This window comes from Salmo salar, chromosome ssa06 (genome assembly GCF_905237065.1).
Source record: "Salmo salar chromosome ssa06, Ssal_v3.1, whole genome shotgun sequence".
Classification (NCBI taxonomy): domain Eukaryota; kingdom Metazoa; phylum Chordata; class Actinopteri; order Salmoniformes; family Salmonidae; genus Salmo; species Salmo salar.
The window spans coordinates 35567274-35588956 of record NC_059447.1 but is presented as its reverse complement, the minus strand read 5'-3'; the positions used below and the strand labels follow the sequence as shown (position 1 = coordinate 35588956).

The following is a 21683-nucleotide window of genomic DNA, read 5'->3' as shown; positions in this document are numbered from 1 at the left end:
AAGGGCTGATCTCAGGCATGACGCATCGCGGAGTATTGGCCATATTTCACGAAGCCCTGAGGTTTCTTATTGCTATTATAAACTGGTTACCAACATAATTAGAGCAGTAAAAATAAATGTTTTGTCATATCTGTGGTATATGGCTGATACCACGGCTGTCAGCCAATTAGTATTCAGGGCTCGAACCACCCAGTTTCTAATTGTGTATAGGACATGTATCCCAAAAATATCATTAAGAAATTACTGTCCTTGGGAAGGGTTGTCATGAACCCACAAGCACTACACCGCACTGCAATTTGTGTATTTTAGTGGGTGTGAAGTTGGTCCTTTTGAAGCAGTTTTTGATAAAGCATCGAAGCCATATTCTTCCAGACCAAATGAATGTATCATATGCTGATCTTGATTTTGGTTAGTTTTTACCTACACCATTACATGAAGGAATACATCAGTATGGTTTACAATACGAATACATAATTGTTTAATGTAATAACTGCTTTGACGCGTATGAGCATAGCAGTCTTGTTATGCCAACAAATTTGTCGGCAAACACACATCATAAACATCACGCCCATTCTCTCGACTTCGGTGTAATCTCAGCCAGCGGCTGCGACAACACACCGCAGATCAGGGTATTCCGCGCGGCTACGCGTATTTACTGTTATTTATTTAATTCATGTTATATAATAGTAACTGACAAGGCACACACCCGTCCTCTACCGACAAACGGACTCTAGCAATGCAGTAAGTAGACCGATGTTTTATTTTTATAATTGTACAAATATTCAAGTATGGGTATGCCAGGTATTGTTTGGATTGTATAAAATCTGTATCGCCTATTCATTAACGTGTGACAGCCTTTTTGACCAAAGTATAGGCTAAAGGAAATGTCTGATAATGAGAACTGTTGGCTATAGAATACCTTTGACGAGGCTACTCATCCTCTCATCCCTATACAGTCTCTGTTTGCGCGCGCCGACTTTTCGAATGTTCTGGAAATTAGAAAAAGTCGGATGATATGCTTGTTTATTACATAATAATTTGGCAATGCAAACTGGTCATTCACTTAACCCGAAATGCACGCCTCCGCAACATGACGAATCATACAATGTTATGAATGTCTCACGTAGAGGGATTTTTCTTGCGATATTTAGACACGTTGAGCCGAGTCAATTGACTATTTCAGATATTTAATTCTGATGTAGCCCAGAGAAAGTATCCAGAGAGATAGACTTCACTGTTTCTCTCTTTTTTCATTTTTACTTTATAAAAACGGATTCATATCGTTCTTTAAACAGTCAATTTGCATTCTCGTGAAAGGATCATCTACTTTTCTAATTTGACAATTTTGGTGTTACAATGTAGCAGCCCTAATGTTTTTGGTTTGCAGTCATTATCCAACGCTTTCCCGTATTGCATGCTGACGTCAGAAACACGGCTAGCGTTTTGCCAGCAGCTCTGTCGACGGCGTTCTCAACATGCAAGCTGTCAGAGTTGTCTGTTTTACTGTAACCTTGATGATGCAGGCAGAGCGAAAGAATGTAACAATCTTAAACCATGCAAAGCCATCTTGGCCGTGGAGTGTGTGCTGTGTCCTATCTTATTGCGTGCACATGCCACCAATATGCACCACCATGGCTGCTTTATTTAAAAATATATATATTTAACTGCGTTTGTTGCAGCTATTCCTAAAGCTGTGCTCTTCTTGAGTTTGAAGGACTTGATACATAATGTAAACAACAGTCATATATCTAAGTTGAGCCTGTTATTGTTTGTGGGCAGACTTAGGAATGGTTGGCAGTTGAAATGCATGGGATTTGAAAGTAAAAATGGTCTGCAATTAATTGAAAGGCTGTCAGTGTCATTTTTGGCAAAACATTGCCACTAGGCTGATACTCTTAACCAGGGTAGTCCGACTAAATGGCTCCATAAGTGTCCAGTAATGTAAATCCAAACATCCATCTTAATATGAAGCTGTTATGAATGATGCATAATGTTCTCTGCAGTAGGGATGAACTTAATGAAATCTGTCTTTGTTTCAGTTGTTCCTTCTGTTTCAACTTTTGCTTTTTACTTTTGTTTGTTTTCTTCTCTTTCTTTCTTCATTAAGAAACTTGCTGAAACAAACTGACATGTGTACTCAATAGCAAGATACATTAAAGCAGCGATAGTGAGCAGACAAATACATAACTGGAGTGTCAGCATCAGGCCAGGTGGTGAAGAACCAGAAGAGTGGTAGGAAGAGCGACCTGGCCCGTGCCTCAGCCATGGCAGACCCCAGCCTGACGTCCCCCTCAGAGGCCCCTCTGCGCTCCCCCCGGGCTGCACCCCTTTCCCTCTCCTTCCCCTTCTTGAGGGAGGACAGCCGTGTGTGGGAAAGGGGAGTGCCACCCCAGCCCCGGTCACTGCCCAGCCCACTGCCCACCAAACGCAACCGCACCTATTCAGCGTAAGCAACTAGATATGCTGCTCATGAATGCGTTTCTGTATTAGAATTGGTTTGATAGTGCATGTTTATTATTGTTCACTTATATGACGTTTATATATACATTCCTTAACTTCTTAGAGAATAATTTATTTCCACAAGCAGTAGCAGAAGGGATATGGTGTGTTGATGTAATGTTTTGTTGAGAGTGGACATGATGCTCTCTCCCCTGTCTCTATTCAGCACGGTGCGGGCCACCTCAGGGCCAGCGTTTAAGGGCGTGTGCAAGAGCTTCTGCAGGTCACAAGGTCATGGCTTCATCCGCCCCACCAATGGCGGAGATGACATCTTTGTTCACATCTCTGAGTGAGTGGCCTTCATCACTACAGCAGCCTTCTTTAGCTTGGCAAATTGCTAAAATGAACAGAATGCCCTGTTTTTTAATATTGTGTTCACAGCTTTCTATCTCAGAGCAGCAATGTAACATCAGTGTTCAGTGTCAGATAAACTGTGTCAAGGTTCAGAGCAGGAACTGACTGCATATTCATATTGTACAGTAAATGAACATCTAAATCATGAATCAATCTATTTCAGTATCGAGGGCGAGTATGTCCCAGTAGAAGGAGATGAGGTCACATACAAAGTCTCCCGGATCCCACCCAAAAACCTGAAGATCCAGGCCGTGGAGGTGAAGATAGTTCATCTGAACCCAGGGACGAAGCATGAGACCTGGTCTGGCCAGATCATCAGCCAGCTAGACGAGAACTAGGCTTCAGCGCTGGCCTGTTTATCTACACTTGGCTACAGGGAGGGCTAGGGTGGGAAGTTGAGGGGTCTGGCTAGGGCAGGCAGGGACGGCCAACTGGTGCTGGAGAGTCTGTCTAAATCAGGTGTGCTAGAGTTGGGCTGGAACAAAACCCTAGATACACTGACTGGCTCCTCAGGACACAAGTTGGCCATCTGTGAACTAGGACGTGGTTAGTACAGACTGGATTGATAAGTCATAAAAGCAAGGGAGGAGAATATGTTCAACCTGAAGGTACTGGAAGTGAGTGAGGGGACTGAGCGGAGTGGTGGAGGAAATAGAATGAGAAATCTAACACCATTTTGAGGAGAAGCATTACTATTGGTGTGAAATCAAAATGAGGTTGGAGAGAAAATAACTGATGAAGGTTTAGAGGTACAGAATCGGAAACGTCTGATTGAGAGAGCAATCGAGAAGAAGGGAGGGAGAGATGGGCGTAAGACAAAAAAAAAAAGCTTGGAAGAATGATTTATATTTTACTGTGAATGGAAAAGCCACTATTAATATGTTCTCGAGGTACACAACCATCTTTGTATTTTTGCCTTTTATTTATATATATTTATTTGATCATATTGTTTCGATTTTTTTGTATCCGTTAGTTTTGAGGTTACTGGATTTAAGTTTTGGGTATTGTAGTCAAACGAATGCACTTAAAAACTTGAACTTCTATTCCGAAATACTGCCAAACCAACTACAACTCCTGTTAGGCTTTATCATGTGGCAATTTGTAGTCCTGTTTGCAAATTGTAACTCACCATGATGGTATGAGAAAATTACTGTAAGGTTTTTGAAACTATTTGAAACTTTTCTATTGTCTGAGAGACACTGTAACACACTGTCAATGGAATTGAAATACATTTTAATGTATTTGTTTAAGTTCTGAAATGATAATTTGTTTGTTACTAAGCAGTTATTCGTATTTGTTTCATGTCTGCCCATTATGTTTAGCATTTCTCCATATTTAGGCTATTTCTATTCATTTTTCTGTCCTTCATTCTTACTGTTTTGGGTTGTTTTATTTCATATTTTAGTTTTTGTTAAAATGCTAGGTTTTCCATTGGTCACAGTTCAGAGCATTTTCTGTTAGACAAGCCACTGTGGCTATAGTTTACCCTCATTTCTATATGAGCCTTGAAAGAGCACTAAAAACATTTTATGATTCACAATTATGGTGGCTGTTATCTTTCTTTAGTATTTATCTTTGGAGATAAGGGTGTATACATAGTAGGTGACATTAGAATGACATGCCTATGCCTTAGTTATACTTTCCATCTGTTGTACAAAAAAATAACAAGTCACACTTGGCACAATGATATAAAATAATTTATTACAATTAACATAGTTCAAATGAATACAGTACTCAACAATCACATGATGATTTTACAATTAGTGTATGTCGATCAAACTGTACAAGTGAGTCCACTGGACCTTTGTCATTCAGGAAGGTCTAATGGCCTTTGGTAGAAGGGTGAAGACATACAGATTATTATATTTGTAGCAGACGGCATTAACCTTTTAATACAATTTGATTTGATTTGATACAACTAAAGGATGTGTACCTGTGAATATACTGGGTCGGTAATGTAAAGGGTGTATAAGCCATTGGTGAGATCCATTTCTTATAGTGGTGCAGACTGAAGTAGCAGGAATAATTTATATGTAATTGCATAGATGAGGTAAGACTTCTCCCTACAGTGTCTAAACACTTAGAAAAAAAGGTGATATCTAGATTCTAAAAGGTTTTTTCGGCTGTCCCCATAGGAGAACCCTTTGAAGAAACCTTTTTGGTTCCAGATTGAACCCTTTCCACAAAGGGTTCTACATGGAACCCAAAAGAGTTCTACCTGGAATAAAAAAGGGTTCTACTTGGAACCGAAACGGGTTCTCCTATGGGGACAGCTGAAGAACCCTTTTGTGTAGAAAGTCTACACCCTCCTTGGATTTCTTCACATTTTATTGTGTTACAAAGTTGAATTAAAATTGATTTGTAATTTTTTTGTCAACAATCTACACAAACTACTCTGTCAAAGAGAAAGAAAAAATTTGAACATTTCTTTTTATATACCTTGATTAGATAAGTATTCACCCCCCTGAGTCAATACATGTTAGAAACACATTTGACAGCGATTACAGCTTTGAGTCATCTTGGGTAAGTCTCATAAGAGCTTTGCACACCTGTATTATGCAACATTTTCCCATTATTCAAGCTCTGTCAAGGTGTTGGAGATCATGGCTAGATAGCAATTTTCAAGTCTTGCCATAGATTTTCAAGCAGATTTAAGTCAGAACTGTAACTTGGCCATTCAGGAACATTCACTGTCTCCTTGGTAAGCTACTCCAGTGTATATTCAGCTTTGTGTTGTAGGTTATTGTCCTGCTGAAAGGTGAATTCCTCTCCCGGTGTCTGGTGTAAAGCAGACTGAAGCAGGTTTTCCTATAGGTTTTTGCCTGTGCTTAGCTCCATCCCATTTGTTTTCATCCTGAAAAACTCCCCAGTCTTTGCCGCCGTCAAGCATACCCATACCATGAAGGCAATTACTCAGTATTGTGTTGTGTTGGATTTGCCCCAAACATAAGACTTTGCCGTGTTTTTTTGCAGTATTACTTTAGTGCCTTGTTGCATGTTTTGTAATATTTTTATTCTGTATATTTGTATTATTTGTATCACTCTGTCACTTAGGTCATTATTGTGGAGACTCTACAATGTTGCTGATCCATCCTCAGTTCTCTCCCATTACAGCCATTGAACTCTGTAGCTGTTTTAAAATCCCCAATGGCCTCATGGTGACGTCCCTGATCAGTTTCCTTCCTGTCCTGCAGCTCAGTTCAGAAGGACGACTGATGTGTCTGGGTGGTTTAATGCTTCACCCACAACTTAATTCTTAGCTTGACCATGCTTAAAGATATATTCAATGTCTGATATGTTATTGTTACCCATCTACCAATCACTGCCCTTTATTTTTGAAGCTTTCGAAAAAGCCCTGGGAGGACAGAGGAAGACGTGGTCATAAAAAAATATAATGTCAACCCTTATTATTTCACACAGAGTACAGGGAGTCCATATAAATTATTATGTGATTTGTTAAGCCACATTTGACTTCTGAACTAATTTAGGCTTGCCTAAACAAAGGGGGTGAATACTTAAGGAATTATTATATTTTAGTATACATTTTTTTCTTCTCCATTTGTAAAAAACTTGATAAACAATTACAATAAATCTATTTCAATCCCATTTTGTAACACAACAAAATGTGAAACGAATTCAAGGGGGTGCAGACTTTCTATAGGCACTTAATCTGAAAGTGGACTGGCACAGAGGGAAAAAACGATTTTTCTCTCTTCTGTCTCGCTCCATTTTGTTCAAAGACAACACTAGTCACTTTCTACATCCACAAAGAAAACAAATGATCCAAAACCCAGTTTGTCAGATAACTGTATCAATATTAGTGCAAAAGACAAGTGAATTATTACATTATATACTCAAAATGTACATAAATCTTCACATGATATTCACAAAAGAGGATTGTCTTACAGGAGGTCCTATAAGACATTTTGGTTAATTTTATGTTACATACAAATACAGGGACACACTACAAATAACATTGGGTTGATAGATGTTAAACAGTCAGATATTACATTAAAACCTTAGAGAAACACTTAGTCATGATAAAAAAACTGAAAACATAAGTACACTTCCTCACATTGTTTGAGCTACCATCCCTGTAAAAAAGCAGATCTGTCCACATCTCATAGTAATTTCAATGGGAGTCCATCTAATGTGAATTACTGATGATCCCTTTATGTGTCCAGTGCTAGTTAGAATAATATTATACAACAACAATGCATTGATTACTTAACAAATCTGTAGTGGTTTACGTCCCATTTCCACCTCTTCTCCTTCAGGTGCTCTTAGTACCTGCCCTGAACAACAGGGGGAGCCCAGGGGAAGCTGACTGTGAGAGTGCCTGCTGCACGATTTATCACGACTCATTGGCGGGAGCTTTGAAGAAAATCTCTCGACAGTGCCTGGCTGTGTCCTCTGGTGAGTATACTGTGAAACCAATGGTGCGCGGGTCGTTGAAGATCTCATAGTCGTTTCCCCCCTGAACAGAGAGGAATGTAGATACGGCTTTAGAATCCGCTTGTTCACAAATATGTTTGCACCAACTATCCTTTTCACCCTTCTCGACCTCTTTCCTTGTTTCCTCACTCACTCTTTATCTCTCTCTATGTCTCAGTAAAAGAGGTTAAATAAACACACAACCATCACAAAGCTCATGTAACATTCTTTCAGGCAGGGGTCAACTCTACTTAGATCGACAACAACAATGATCTCTGAACTTTAACCTTTAACATTCAAGCCACAGCACAATCCTACTCTCATTGCTTTCTTTAGCCTCAGAGCATTCCCCACCACTGACACGTCCACAAGGTCCTCCCCTTCACTTACAGACGACGTCTCGTTGCCAAAGAAGTAGATAGTGTCCAGGCCCTCCCCCTCCAGCACGTCCAGACAGAGCCTCTTGTCCCAGCCTTCAGGGAATACGTCAAAACTGATGAGACCGCCTGAATAGAGGCACACGAGGGGGAATAATTCTGTCAATTTCAATTGAAACATTACAATTTAACATCATGTTACTGAACAGAATATTAGTCCTTCCCATAAAATAATGATGATTTTAGTGATGATTATTAACGCATTAAAACCAGCTCTCTCATGCCATGTCAGGGATATTTGTTTTGGTTGGTCAATGCACTGATGAGTGAGGATGCCCAATGTATGTAAAATAGGTGTGATATTTCCCCCATTATAGGAACAGCAGCTTTGAGATATTTTTTAAGACTGCAACTTCAACCGGTTAATGCTGCACATTTCTCTGCAACAGACTTGGAGCCCAACACCTTCTCCCCTCGAAAAGCATGAAAGGTTATTAAAAGCTCCAATCACTGTGCTCAGTTCAGCAGAACAGACTTATTTATGCCCTGTGCATCGACTGTGTGGTGATGGCTTTGACATACAGTCTGTGTCCAGGAAGACAGTCTTATTATTGGTGATTATTCACTACTTGGCTGACCTCCATGAGGTCACTAACAGTATGTGACAGACATCAGGCTGCCCCATGACGTGGATTCAGTTCCACAAACACAGCCTGTGGCTGACTCCTTTCTTTTAAATCGCTCTTTCCTTTTCATTCTACAACCAGAGCAGTTAGTCTTTAAGTTCTGCCACATATTCAGGTCAATGAGCGGTGAATGTGCACGAAAAGCCCTCAGAAAAGTATGTTTAAATTCTGCTTCTCGCCCATCCCCCCTGCCTTCAGATTCTACTTCATTACCCCCCAGTGTTTAAAGCGGCAATCAGCAGTTGAAGCAATAACAAAGCGCCCTCCTCACCACCACTTCAGTAAAAGGTGTGGCGATGGGACTGGAGAAATGTAAGCACTCTCAAATGCAAGGACTGACCATCCATGATATCAAAATTATAACTTTGACCATGTTTTTAGGCTATACAGTGTTTGTTTACATTAACTTTGTTTACAAACAATGGAGTAAAACTAGCTTATATTTTGTGTTCTGATGGGGCACGACAGTTCAAGATCATATGGCATTTCTAAGTTATATTCTTCAAGAATCAATGGATACATATCATTAATGTATTAGTCCAAACATGGATGTAGCAACTGCTGCTTGACCCGAAGGGAAAGCTCACAAACGCAACAGCTAGGGAGGTTTCAGCCAATCAGAGGGTGTATTGGCCACAAACACCCACATCCTCAGCCCATCCCCCACACAGTTCCTTCCCCACCCCTGGCCATGCACCATAAAGGTAAAAGAAAACATAGCCAGGACAAAGGTGCCTGTACTTGAAGTGACACTGCAATGTCGCCTTTTGAGCTGAGTGACATGAGCAAAAATGTATAGCGTAAGAACAGACAGTGACGCATTGACATAAACAGCATTGCATATGTGAAATGTGAACAAACCAAGGCAGGGTAGACTTGCAGATACAGATTGCAATGAGCAAACACATAAATCTTATCCACTAGCCTTCTCATTGGCTCGTTTTAGCAGGCTCTGTGGCTGCAGTGCAAACAGCCCTCCAACTGGCTCTGCTGCCAGTGGTATGAGCATCAGCTTCCACATCAGCAACCAATCAGAGGGATTCCCAGGGCAGTCACTCAGTTAGGGTGAAGTAAGGCCGTTAGGATGAAGTAAGGATGAATGTGTGTGTTTGTAACTACTGCTGCTACTGGCCCAAGGCTTTAACAGAGTGCCTTATGAAGACAACAGCCTTATCTCCAGCTGTTTGTGCAGCTGCCTGAATTGTGTACAGTTTCACAGGCCATTAAGTAAGTCCCACACCTCTTTACAGTCACCAAAACACCTAGTCTGATTAACCAGAGAAAAACATCTCTGAACCTCAGAGAGTGGAGCAGGGGAGAGTAATGTTTAATGAAGTTGGGCACAATGTGTCCAGGAGATTGACTACGCATGGCAGATCGTCTTTGTGAACTGGCAGATAGGAAACAACAGCAAAGGAGCTAGTACATTCAAGTCATAACAGGGTTCTATCTGAGAGATAAATGTAGATATCACACCATGCACAGATGGCATACAAAAGAATACTGAAATACAAGACCAGAGGTGCTAATAGTTACACTGATATTAATTCCCAGCTCGCATCCTGTGGCAGTTGGCTTACCTCTAGTAAATCGTAGACCCTTCCCAGCAAACTCCTCCTGCAGGGCCGCAACAAACTTCTCCCGGATTTTCTCTCTCTTTGAAGAGGTTAAGCAAAAGGGTCAGGCTTCAGGCCACTAAGGGTTAAGCCTCTCCACATCTCCCATCAGACCACTAGACCCTCCATAATGTGTGGCTGTGAAACATCAATGGGCTGTCTGTTCAACCATCTTGAAAGCTCAGCATTGTTTCGACTTGTTTACTCTCTTCCTCTTTTAATAGGAGCCAACGTAACAGAATATAAGAGAAAATCATGCCTGCTTGCACTGTGCAGTGATTTGAGGTTATTAGAGGTTGAAAACATGACTCAATCAATAACACATGCTTTGTTTGTTTACTATTAGTTTTAAAAGTTTATATGTTTAGGCGTTTTCCTTAGAAGATAATGACTGTTGTTTGGATCATTATTTAGGCACTCTTATACTGTGTAATACCTTGTCAATTTCAGAGAATTCGATTCGCTCCTCAAGTGTGCAGCTCCGGCCAATGGGGGAGATGTTCAGCATTCCGTTGCGGAATTCGATAAAGGTGCCCCTGAGGGCAGAATAAGGCATTAATCTGTAAGAAGAGACTTTAGTGTGGCTTTGTTACCAACCATCATCCAAAAATCTCTAGAGATTCTAGTGTTATATTCAGAATTGCTTTGTTTCTCAAGGAAATAAGTATTTCCACCCAGATACAGATCAATCCTTCTGTCTTAGTCTCTCCCTTAGGAATGCTGACCGAGCCACCATTCCTTTCTCCAATGCCTACAGCTGTGATGGACAGGTTGCTGTGGCCATGGGGCCTCTGAATGACTAGACACATAGAAAAGGAGCTGAAAGTAGGTCAGAGGGAGGGAGTCTCACCTTTTCTTGGGCAGCTTGATCAGCCCCATGTAGCTGAGACAGAAGTTAATGAGGTCCTGTAGTAGTTCCTCTCCTATCTGGTTCTGGATGGCCTGTTGGACAGAGGACATAGTTCAAATATTTGAACTGTCTTTTCTTATTAACACAGTGCAGTTCTCTTAAAGACATGATCATAACTTTCCCTTCCAGTCTTCTTAGCTGAGAGCAGTGTATAAGAAAAAAGGTTGTCCCTGCATGTTGTTTACGTGGAATCAGGTTTAAATAGCTTGTTAGTGAGCCAAAATATATGTTATTCCTTCCCTCACCTCACTACACACCCACCTGTTTGGAAAGGAGCTTCCCATCTTTGTACTGCACCGTGCCATTCTCAGCAAACACATAGTCAAACTTCTGTATCACTGTAAGAGAAAAAGGGGGCAAATTAGGTAAAAGTGTGTTAGTGTGAAAACATTCATAGTAAATAGACAACACAAGCTACCAGCACATAGCCTTAAAAAAACTCCCCCAACTGGAACACAGGCATGTTGTACCTGGTGCAGCGGGATTATTGGTCTTTGCAGATTACCACCTATGTAACACTACCTGGAACAGTCCAATTTAATCTCTGTTCTGTCCATTCACTGTACACATATCTCACATAGCTAGAGTATCAAAGTACTGAGCATCTCAATCAGTCTTGCATAATGATCAGGATAGAGAACTGTTGATGCAAAAATGCACTGAAAACAAAACCTTGAATGCACTAGTAGCACTCCCACTTATATTTACTCTATCGTTCGTTGCTTTACTTTTGTTGCTGCTCTGAGTGATAACTGTCAGCTGTCAGTGTGTTGGTGGCCAGTCTCCACTGCTGTGTGTAAACTCCACCACAGGGTCAGTGTGTCAAGGTAACACAGGTACATGAGCAAACGTGTAACTCCATCTGGGTCCATGTGCGACCCGGAGCGGAGACTTCAGTTATGACGTAGCTGCTTTCGTCTATGTCTGTTATTTATGGACTGATGTCAAATGAGAGTGGGCTGCCAACATGAAAGCCCCTAAACTGTCTCTCTGGTGAATTTCCTTTAAATCATTTCATGACCATGAAAGCGACAGCCTTTTGGGGTTTGCAAAGCCCTGTGAGAGAAAGGCAATAATGTGGGTTTGAGGGTGAATATGTGAGACAGAAATGAGACCAAAGTGAGAATGAGGAGCGCTCACCTTCATCTCCCTCCCCCAGCTGTTCTGCGATCTTTGAGTAGTCTGATCCGCCCACTATGCCGATCTTCACTTTCCTGCGCAGAGATTGGAAAAACTCATCCAGCTTAGGGTCAATTTTCTGCAGGGTGTAAGCACACACGCATGACACGTAAACACAATGAGTGTACACACACAGACACACACACACACACAACCACACACACACAGTCTGTTCCTGTTTGTGTTGTCTATCATTGAAAACACGGTTTTAGGGACTCATAATATAAACTGTGACAAGACAGGCATTTACAGTCCTGAAAACAGCTTTTGTTGTCTGACCACAAAGCAGGAGAATGCGTTTGTTTGTGAGGTTAGGTAGCATAGACAGAGTGAGATTGGCATCTGTCTCTGAAGGCGGAGCAACTTTGATAGTAGTCTATTGATCCTCTGCAGAAATAATCCTATTAAACCAGCTTTCCATCTTGCCAGAGAGACTTGGGCAGACGGATCAGGCAGGGACCGCTTCATCCTCACATGAGGAAACTGCATTACATTACATAACATAAGGGCAGTGGGTTTATTCAGCATACTTATGTCACTGTGACCGACCAACGGCTGCTGAATCGGACACTGCCTACACGACGATCACTGACCGTTTCTTTACATCACCGGTCCAGACAATGAGACAATAATGCAGATAAACAAAATATGATATTTTTATGTCTATATTACAACAAAGACATCATCTTGTCATGATGGGCAGAGATAAGAGGGATAATCAACATTTTTATCCTCCTGTTTAATTGAATTATTTGAAGACATGGAGAACTGCCTGTTTTCACATGACAATTGCAAAGACATCCATTGATGCAGCGTTGTGTAACAGAGAGTTAACCATTTATCATCATATGAATGAGTAATTTTTTGTTAAACTACTGAAATCATTATGAAAAACACTAGAGAGCCGTTTCACTGATTATTCATTGATTATCTTGCATTTCAAATCTGGGGGGGAAAAAAGAGGCTGAGGACATAACTAATAGGATACCCCATTATGAATGTCAACATCCTTGATCAAAGTAGTCCGTTTTTAGGGTAGGAACTCCATGTGACTCTTCTTCCCATGTAAGTTGTTTACTATTAGTTATCTGTCCGTTAAAGTTCCAATGCAGCTGTTCTTATCTCAAAATCAAATAATTTCTGGGTAACAATGAAGTACCTTAATTGTCAAAAAGAAACAAAAAATAGCTTCAGAGCAAAGAGCAATTTCTCAAGCAAGAACTTTGCTAGGACTGTCTGAGAGTGGTCTGAGTGGGGAGGGGGAAACAAAAAATGAGCTGTTATTGGCAGAGAGGTTTGGAACTCTCTTTCTCATTGGTTTATTAACTAACGATATCACCAGGCATTACAAAACTCCATCCCACTAAAACTGGCTGAAATTCAACAGCTTTCTTTTCAAACAGCTCTTACACTAAAAGGGCATTATTACAATTTTCATACTTTCACAGTATCCAACCTAATAGTGTGGCAATATATATAAAACACTGGCCTTTAAGGATTGGCGCGAACAGTTGCAAGGTAATTGATACTTCACATGGACGGACATGAAACTTTCAGGATACAGCAGTTATAGGGTATTTTGAATGGGCGTAAGCAGTGTCCCAGTGGTCTAGGGTTGACCAGCACCAGGATGCTTTAGGAAACTTGACTTCATAAGTGTTGTGCAAGTAGGCAACAGTAGCCTACTGTCGTGTTCTCGTACGGACATAACGTTCTTCCAAATGAATTATATCTCTGCTCCATGGGGCGCGCGCTACTTTTAGTAAAATACAAACTTCAGATGCAAACGTAGACATTTCAGTTTTCATTCAAAAGAGTTGACGGACGACAGCATTTGTAGGCTACAACCACGGGATTAAATAATATATGAAAACAAGAACTTGGAAGGACAGAAAATGATGGTGTTTGCCAACATTATCAGGAAGTATATCGACAGAAAATAGTAAATCATTACATAACATGCAGGAACATTCCAGACCTGGCTGTAGATAAGACATTGACATTATTGCAACAGTTTTGTGCTATCAAGATGGCATGGCAATTGGCAAAACGCCCTATAATTCCTTAAAAAAATAGAAAGGTTTGACAAGTTGGACAGCAACATCAGAAGAAAGAAAATGACAAACAAAACACAATTAATACAACGGGATAATAAAACATGTTATTTAGCCTACCTCTCTCGGTGGGGTTAGAGTGCCGTCCACGTCAAATAAACACAGAATAGTCCTTTTTGAAGAACCATTTGATTCATCCATTTCTTATTTTGCAATGATAGTGTTACTAATGTGTAAGTAATGATAGTGTTACTATTGTGTAAGTAATGATAATGTTACTAATGTGTAAGAAATATTCTGGGAAAGAGTGACAATTTTCTGATCTTGCCTCTAATGCAAAACAAAGACTACTGTCTAGGCTACAATACGGTAAACTGTAAAATGTATTGCCTACCACTAGTTGGATGAATCATTTATGCCATGCGGTCTAGTAGATAACGACAAACCATATCCAGTAGTTGTTGAACTGTAGCTTATCCTCAGACATAAGAATAGTTCTGCCACCGTTTTCGATCGAATTCAGTTAATCATCACAGGCAGCTCGACACGTCTCAGGTTTATTTTGCAACAATGTCTCGACTCTCGTAGGCTACATGCAAACAGCCAATCGCAGCTTTTATGTTTGATGACGCGAAGTGGGTGTTGGCAAGATATGTTAAAAAAAATATTTTTTTTATTTCACCTTTATTTAACCAGGTATGCTAGTTGAGAACAAGTTCTCATTTGCAACTGCGACCTGGCCAAGATAAAGCATAGCAGTTAGACACATACAACACAAAGTTACACATGGAATGAACAAAACATACAGTCAATAATACAGTAGAAAAAAAAGAAAACAAAAAGTCTATATACAGTGAGTGCAAATTTGGTAAAATAAGGGAATTAAGGCAATAAATAGGCCATGGTGGCAAAGTAATTACAATATGGCAATTAAACACTGGAATGGTAGATGTGCAAAAGATGAATGTGCAAGTAGAGATACTGGGGTGCAAAGGAGCAAGATAAATAAATAAATACAGTATGGGGATGAGGTAGATAGATAGGCTGTTTACAGATGGGCTATGGACAGGTGCAGTGATCTGTGAGCTGCTCTGACAGCTGGTGCTTAAAGCTAGTGAGGGAGATGGGAATCTCCAGCTTCAGAGATTTTTGCAGTTCGTTCCAGTCATTGGCAGCAGAGAACTGTAAGGAAAGGCAACCAAAGGAGGAATTGGCTTTGGGGGTGACCAGTGAGATATACCTGCTGGAGCGCGTGCTACGAGTGGGTGCTGCTATGGTGACCAGCGAGCTGAGATAAGGCGGGGCTTTACCTAGCAGAGACTTGTAGATAACCTGTAGCCAGTGGGTTTGGCGGCGAGTATGAAGTGAGGGCCAGCCAACGAGAGCGTATAGGTCGCAATGGTGGGTAGTGTATGGGGCTTTGGTGACAAAACGGATGGCACTGTGATATACTGCATCCAGTTTGTTGAGTAGAGTGTTGGAGGCTATTTTATAGATGACATCGCCGAAGTCGAGGATCGGTAGGATGGTCAGTTTCACGAGGATATGTTTGGCAGCATGAGTGAAGGATGCTTTGTTGCGAAATAGGGAGCCGATTCTAGATTTAATTTTGGATTGGAGATGCTTAATATGAGTCTGGAAGGAGAGTTTACAGTCTAGCCAGACACCCAGGTATTTGTAGTTATCCACGTATTCTAAGTCAGAGCCGTCCAGAGTAGTGATGCTGGATGGGCGGGCAGGTGCGGGCAATGATCGGTTGAATAGCATTTAGTTTTATTTGCGTTTAAGAGCAGTTGGAGGCCACGGAAGGAGAGTTGTATGGCATTGAAGCTCGTCTGGAGGTTAGTTAACACAGTGTCCAAAGAAGGGCCAGAAGTATACAGAATGGTGTTGTCTGCGTAGAGGTGGATCAGAGAATCACCAGCAGCAAGAGCGACATCATTGATGTATACAGAGAAGAGAGTCGGCCCAAGAATTGAACCCTGTGGCACCCCCATAGAGACTGCCAGAGGTCCGGACAACAGGGCCTCCGATTTGACACACTGAACTCTATCAGAGAAGTAGTTGGTGAACCAGGCGAGGCAATCTTTTGAGAAACCAAGGCTGTTGAGTCTGCCAATAAGAATGTGGTGATTGACAGAGTCGAAAGCCTTGGCCAGGTCGATGAATACAGCTGCACAGTAATGTCTCTTATCGATGGCGGTTATGATATTGTTAAGGACCTTGAGTGTGGCTGAGGTGCACCCATGACCGGCTCTGAAACCAGATTGCATAGCGGAGAAGGTACGGTGTGATTCAAAATGGTTGGTAATCTGTTTGTTAACTTGGCTTTCAAAGACCTAAGAGATGCAGGGTAGGATAGATATAGGTCTGTAGCAGTTTGGGTCTGGAGTGTCTCCCCCTTTGAAGAGGGGGATGACCGCGGCAGCTTTCCAATCTTTGGGAATCTCAGACGATACGAAAGAGAGGTTGAACAGGCTAGTAATAGGGGTTACAACAATTTCGGCAGATAATTTTAGAAAGAGAGGGTCCAGATTGTCTAGCCCGGCTGATTCGTAGGGGTCCAGATTTTGCAGCTCTTTCAGAACATCAGCTATCTGGATATGGGTGAAGGCGAAATGGTGGGGGCTTGGGCGGGTTGCTGTGGACGGTGCCGGGCAGTTGACCGGGGTAGGGGTAGCCAGGTGGAAAGCATGGCCAGCCGTAGAGAAATGCTTATTGAAATTCTTAATTATAGTGGCTTTATCGGTTGTAACAGTGTTTCCTAGCCTCAGAGCAGTGGGTAGCTGGGAGGAGGCGCTCTTATTCTCCATGGACTTTACAGTGTCCCAGAACTTTTTTGAGTTTGTACTGCAGGATGCAAATTTCTGTTTAAAAAAGCTAGCCTTAGCTTTCCTAACTGCCTGTGTATATTGGTTCCTAACTTCCCTGAAAAGTTGCATATCATGGGGGCTATTCGATGCTAATGCAGAATGCCACAGGATGTTTTTGTGCTGGTCAAGGGCAGACAGGTCTGGAGTGAACCAAGGGCTATATCTATTCCTGGTTCTACATTGTTTGAATGGAGCATTCTTATTTAAGATGGTGAGGAAGGCACTTTTAAAGAACAACCAGGCATCCTCTACTGTCGGGATGAGGTTGATGTCATTCCAGGATACCCCGGCCAGGTCGATTAGAAAGGCCTGCTTGCAGAAGTGTTTTAGGGAGCGTTTGACAGTGATGAGGGGTGGTCGTTTGATCGCAGACCCATTACGGATGCAGGCATAGAAGTCCAATGCCCTCTCCCATGTCAAATCAAGACTGATTAAGACCCATCTCAACAGTCATTCGAACGTTCACCTAGAGGGGAGGACAGTGCTCAGGCTGTGCCTAGATCTGTACAATGTAGGCTATCATATAATAAGTTCACAGCCCAAGCAATGGAATGATTCCTTACTGCATGTCAGGCCAGCCAGGGCATTAATCAGGCCAGCCAGGGCAATGAGAAATGTATGATGAATAACGTTTAGTTGATAGCTCCATCAAGTGTTGCTTTAATTACCTATATAAAATGGTGATAGATCCAACTTCCAAGATACACACTCACACTTGGCTCTGTCTGGATAGAGTTGTTGTGCAGGATTACCAGGACGTTTGTGTTATCGCTTTTATTATCAGTAAGTTAGTTGTCCACTAGAGGGCAGGCTAAAACAATATGCATGCTTGTGCCCTATGGAAGCCAAATGGCAGAACAGCTGTATTCCGGAGGTTCTGAGGGCTGTTAGATGGATTTGTCTGTTAAGGGTATCTGCAATCCTAACATGTCTTGTGGGTGGTGAGAAACTCAAATAAAGATGAAAGGTCTATCAGCATCAAAGGAAAAATCATGTTTACATAAAGACATGATTATAGTCCTGGTCCCTATTGGCACAGATGGCCATTTGTTCTGTGTCACTCCTTAATAAACAGTCCATATTTTGAAATTGTAAATGATATTCTGAATGGACATGAAAACTACGCATTTCAAATAGATTTCAAAAATATTTCTTATTGTTGCATTGTTGAGAAGGAACCTGGAAGTAAGCATTTAGTTGGACCATGTGTATCCTGTACATACGACTAATACAACTTGAAACTAAATGAATTAAAACTCCTGTTGTGTGTCTTTTATCCTGTTAGCAGTTATCTACCAGTTATCTACCAGTTATCTACCAGTTATCTACCAGTTATCTTGGTATACCCTTGCTCTATATTTAGCTGATATGCACCTTCATCTAGGAATAGATATCAGCACATGTTATTGAATTCAATGGTTTTATATAACCTCATTCACCACTTTCAGGAGAATGGCTACATAGTCATGAACACAATAAGACTAACAGCATCTGTTGGGATTGTTTTTTATCAATACGCCTATCACTAGACTATGCTAAGGAGATACCAGGTAAAAGGGTCATCTGATCAATTCACAAAGGGTTGTCCATTGAGCAACATTTAAGACTAGGTTAGGTAGACTTTGAACTTCTGTTGTTTTTTATTGTCAATAAGATTGTTGTAATATGAATAATGGGCAATAAACTGAGGGCAGAAATGGAGATCATACAAGGCCGAATTGCAGCAGGTGATTAATGGCTTTGAATAGGCACCATTAATGACCAATATACACTTCCTTTCAAAAGTTTGGGGTCACTTAGAAATGTCCTTGTTTTTGAAAGAAAAGCTTTTCTTTTGTCCATTAAAATAACATCAACTTGATCAGAAATACAGTGTAGACATTAATGTTGTCTCACAAGTCCTCAACTGGCAGCTTCATGAAATAGTACCCACAAAACACCAGTCTCAACATCAACAGTGAAGAGGCGACTCCGGGATGCTTGCCTTCTAGGCAGAGTTGCAAAGAAAAAGCCATATCTCAGACTGGCCAATAAAAAGAAAAGTTTAAGATGGGCAAAAGAACACAGACACTGAACAGAGGAACTCTGCCTAGAAGGCCAGCATCCCAGAGTCGCCTCTTCACTGTTGACGTTGAGACTGGTGTTTTGCGGGTACTATTTCATGAAACTGCCAGTTGAGGACTTGTGAGGCGTCTGTTTCTCAAACTAGACACTCTAATGTACTTGTCCTCTTGCTCAGTTGTGCACCGTGGCCTCCCACTCCTCCTTCTATTCTGGTTAGGGCCAGTTTGTCCTGTTCTGTGGAGAGAGTAGTACACAGCGTTGTACGAGATCTTCAGTTTCTTGGCAATTTCTCGCATGGAACAGCCTTCAATTCTCAGAACAAGAATAGACTGACGAGTTTCAGAAGAAAGGTCTTTGTTTCTGGCCATTTTGAGCCTGTAATTGAACCCACAAATACTGATGCTCCAGATACTCAACTAGTCTAAAGAAAGCCAGTTCTATTGCTTCTTTAATCAGGACAACAGTTTTCAGCTGTGCTAACATAATTGCAAAAGGGTTTTCTAATGATCAATTAGCCTTTTAAAATGATAAACTTGGATTAGCTAACACAACGTGCCACTGGAACACAGGAGTGATGGTTGTTGATAATGGGCCTCTGTAAGCCTATGCAGATATTCCATAAAAAAACTGCCGTTTCCAGCTACAATAGTCATTTACAACATTAACAATGTCTACAATGTAGTTCTGATCAATGTGGTGTTATTTTAATGGACAAAAAATGTGCTTCTCTTTCAAAAACAAGGACATTTCTAAGTGACCCCAAACTTTTGAACGGTAGTGTACCTCTCACATTTCACAACAGCAACAAATCACGTCGTTGAGTTGGCCTGGAATCTATTTGTATCTTTAATTTGTAACAAGATATCAATTCTGTGCATATGTATATGTATAGGGAATATAAGAATGATATTAAAGAAAAAGCCATCTATGTTTGACTTTAAAGACATGCTTCATTTGGCCTTAGTAACATATCATCAATGACGTGATGAATATTGAGGCCAGTCACTAAGTCTGTATTTTAAAAGGCCCCATTAATTCCAACACCATGAATAGATAAGAGGCAGCCCTATCAGGAACGGGAATAGCAGAGGAGATACTGTGAAACAGAGATAGGATTACTCACAGTCACAAGTCACAACATACAACTTACAACATGCCTTAGTGAGTTTACCATTACTCAACTCTCACTTTCCCCTTCATTAAAAATGTGTCAGGGTCCTAGTCGGGGTGACAGCCTGCTTCTGCAGTATCCAGAGCTTTGTATTATCTGTGTTTTTGCTCAATATTTTATTTACAGGACGGACAGAGATAAATAGGGTTGGCTAAAGGAGACAGATGGTCGCTCAGGCCATAGGTATCTCATTATGAGCCTCAGTCACTGAGAAAAACACTGAGAGACCCTTCAGCGAACAGGAAATACTCTGCTTGGACGTGTGGGCGTTTATTGCTCATAAACACTTTGTGATGCAAAACAAATCACTCTATGCAGTAGGCAAGATTTAACTTATTACACAATGTCTTTATGATTTATATTTGAAAATGTGTTCATGTTTTAAGTAGTAGTACTTATATTCAAAATGACTTATTTCTTATTTATGGTATGCCTACAGGTTTTGTTCGTGTGTGTGTATGTGAGGAAGCATTTACATAGACAGCCTTCCTATCTTTTTAGAGATTCACTGAAGTGTTCAGCAAAGTCCATATTTCTGAGGGAAACAAAAACATTCATAACAGGCACGCGTCATGCCACTCAGTCCAGTGGCAATCAGAGAGCTTTACAGTCACTATAAAAACAATCTCTTGTTCCTTTAACACATTATTACTCCATTTGCTAATCAACTGGGGTGTTTGAAGATGGAAGCATTCTCAGCTCTCTCTCTCTCTCTGTGTGTGTTCATGTGGCAGAATGACTGGGTTTCCCAAACCAACCCAGTCATTACACTCAGACACATTCAATGTAATGTTTACATCCGTTTTTACAGCACCGGTGCCCAGTTCTCCTTCCTGAACACATCGGTGTACATGTAAGAGTGTGTGCAGAGTACATGACTTGAGTAAACAGAACTAACAGCCCATTGCCTCAGAACAAGATGGAGTTACTGTCAGAGATCAAGGTATTGGGGGTGAAGATGTTTTTATGCCAGAAAGAGATGCACACTCAGAGTAAATACACGAAGGCAACCCAAACAATAAACACACACTGCAAGAGCTTCAGTCATGATTTCCTGTTCAGTGAGGAGCAAAACAACAGTAATGTGAAAACGTGAGCAATAATGAGCGTGATAATGAATGATACACATAGAGATTGGGCACAGTCTTAGGAGGAGGGAAGAGAGGAATATAGCAACTCAAACACACAAGCAAGCCTGGAAAATGTTTTATAGCCTAGACTTCACACAGGTTCTGTCACAGAGAAGGACTATGTATTTCTGCAACCCGTTCTCATGATTTTATGTGAACTATACATGTTTTGGATAACTGAAAATAAAACTGTAATAGTCTATGAATATATGAAAATGTTTAGTCGATATGTATCTACAAAATGTGTATATTTCACAAAATGTTGTGGTGTGTATGCTTTAAAGGGGCAATCCGCAGTTGTCAATTTTTGGACATATATTAGTGATATGTACCCAT

The 21683-nt window shown here is 41.0% G+C and overlaps 2 protein-coding genes across 2 annotated transcripts; one reads left to right on the top strand and one right to left on the bottom strand.

Annotated features, from left to right (window-relative positions):
- Nucleotides 1-592: 592 nt before the first annotated feature.
- LOC106607159 (cold shock domain-containing protein C2) lies at nucleotides 593-4393 on the top strand. Its single transcript, XM_014203799.2, has 4 exons — nucleotides 593-741; nucleotides 2108-2446; nucleotides 2666-2788; nucleotides 3017-4393. The coding sequence occupies exons 2-4, from the start codon at nucleotides 2265-2267 to the stop codon at nucleotides 3189-3191; spliced, it is 480 nt and encodes a 159-aa protein (XP_014059274.1). The 5' UTR covers nucleotides 593-741; nucleotides 2108-2264; the 3' UTR covers nucleotides 3192-4393.
- Nucleotides 4394-4532: 139 nt separating this feature from the next.
- On the bottom strand, nucleotides 4533-14680 carry LOC106607158 (phosphomannomutase 1). The gene is made up of 8 exons (XM_014203796.2): nucleotides 14230-14680; nucleotides 12017-12134; nucleotides 11138-11214; nucleotides 10817-10908; nucleotides 10403-10502; nucleotides 9931-10006; nucleotides 7678-7793; nucleotides 4533-7330 (listed from the first exon to the last, which is right to left on the bottom strand). Exons 1-8 carry the CDS (start codon nucleotides 14308-14310, stop codon nucleotides 7208-7210), a joined length of 783 nt encoding a protein of 260 aa, XP_014059271.1. The 5' UTR covers nucleotides 14311-14680; the 3' UTR covers nucleotides 4533-7207.
- Nucleotides 14681-21683: the final 7003 nt, after the last annotated feature.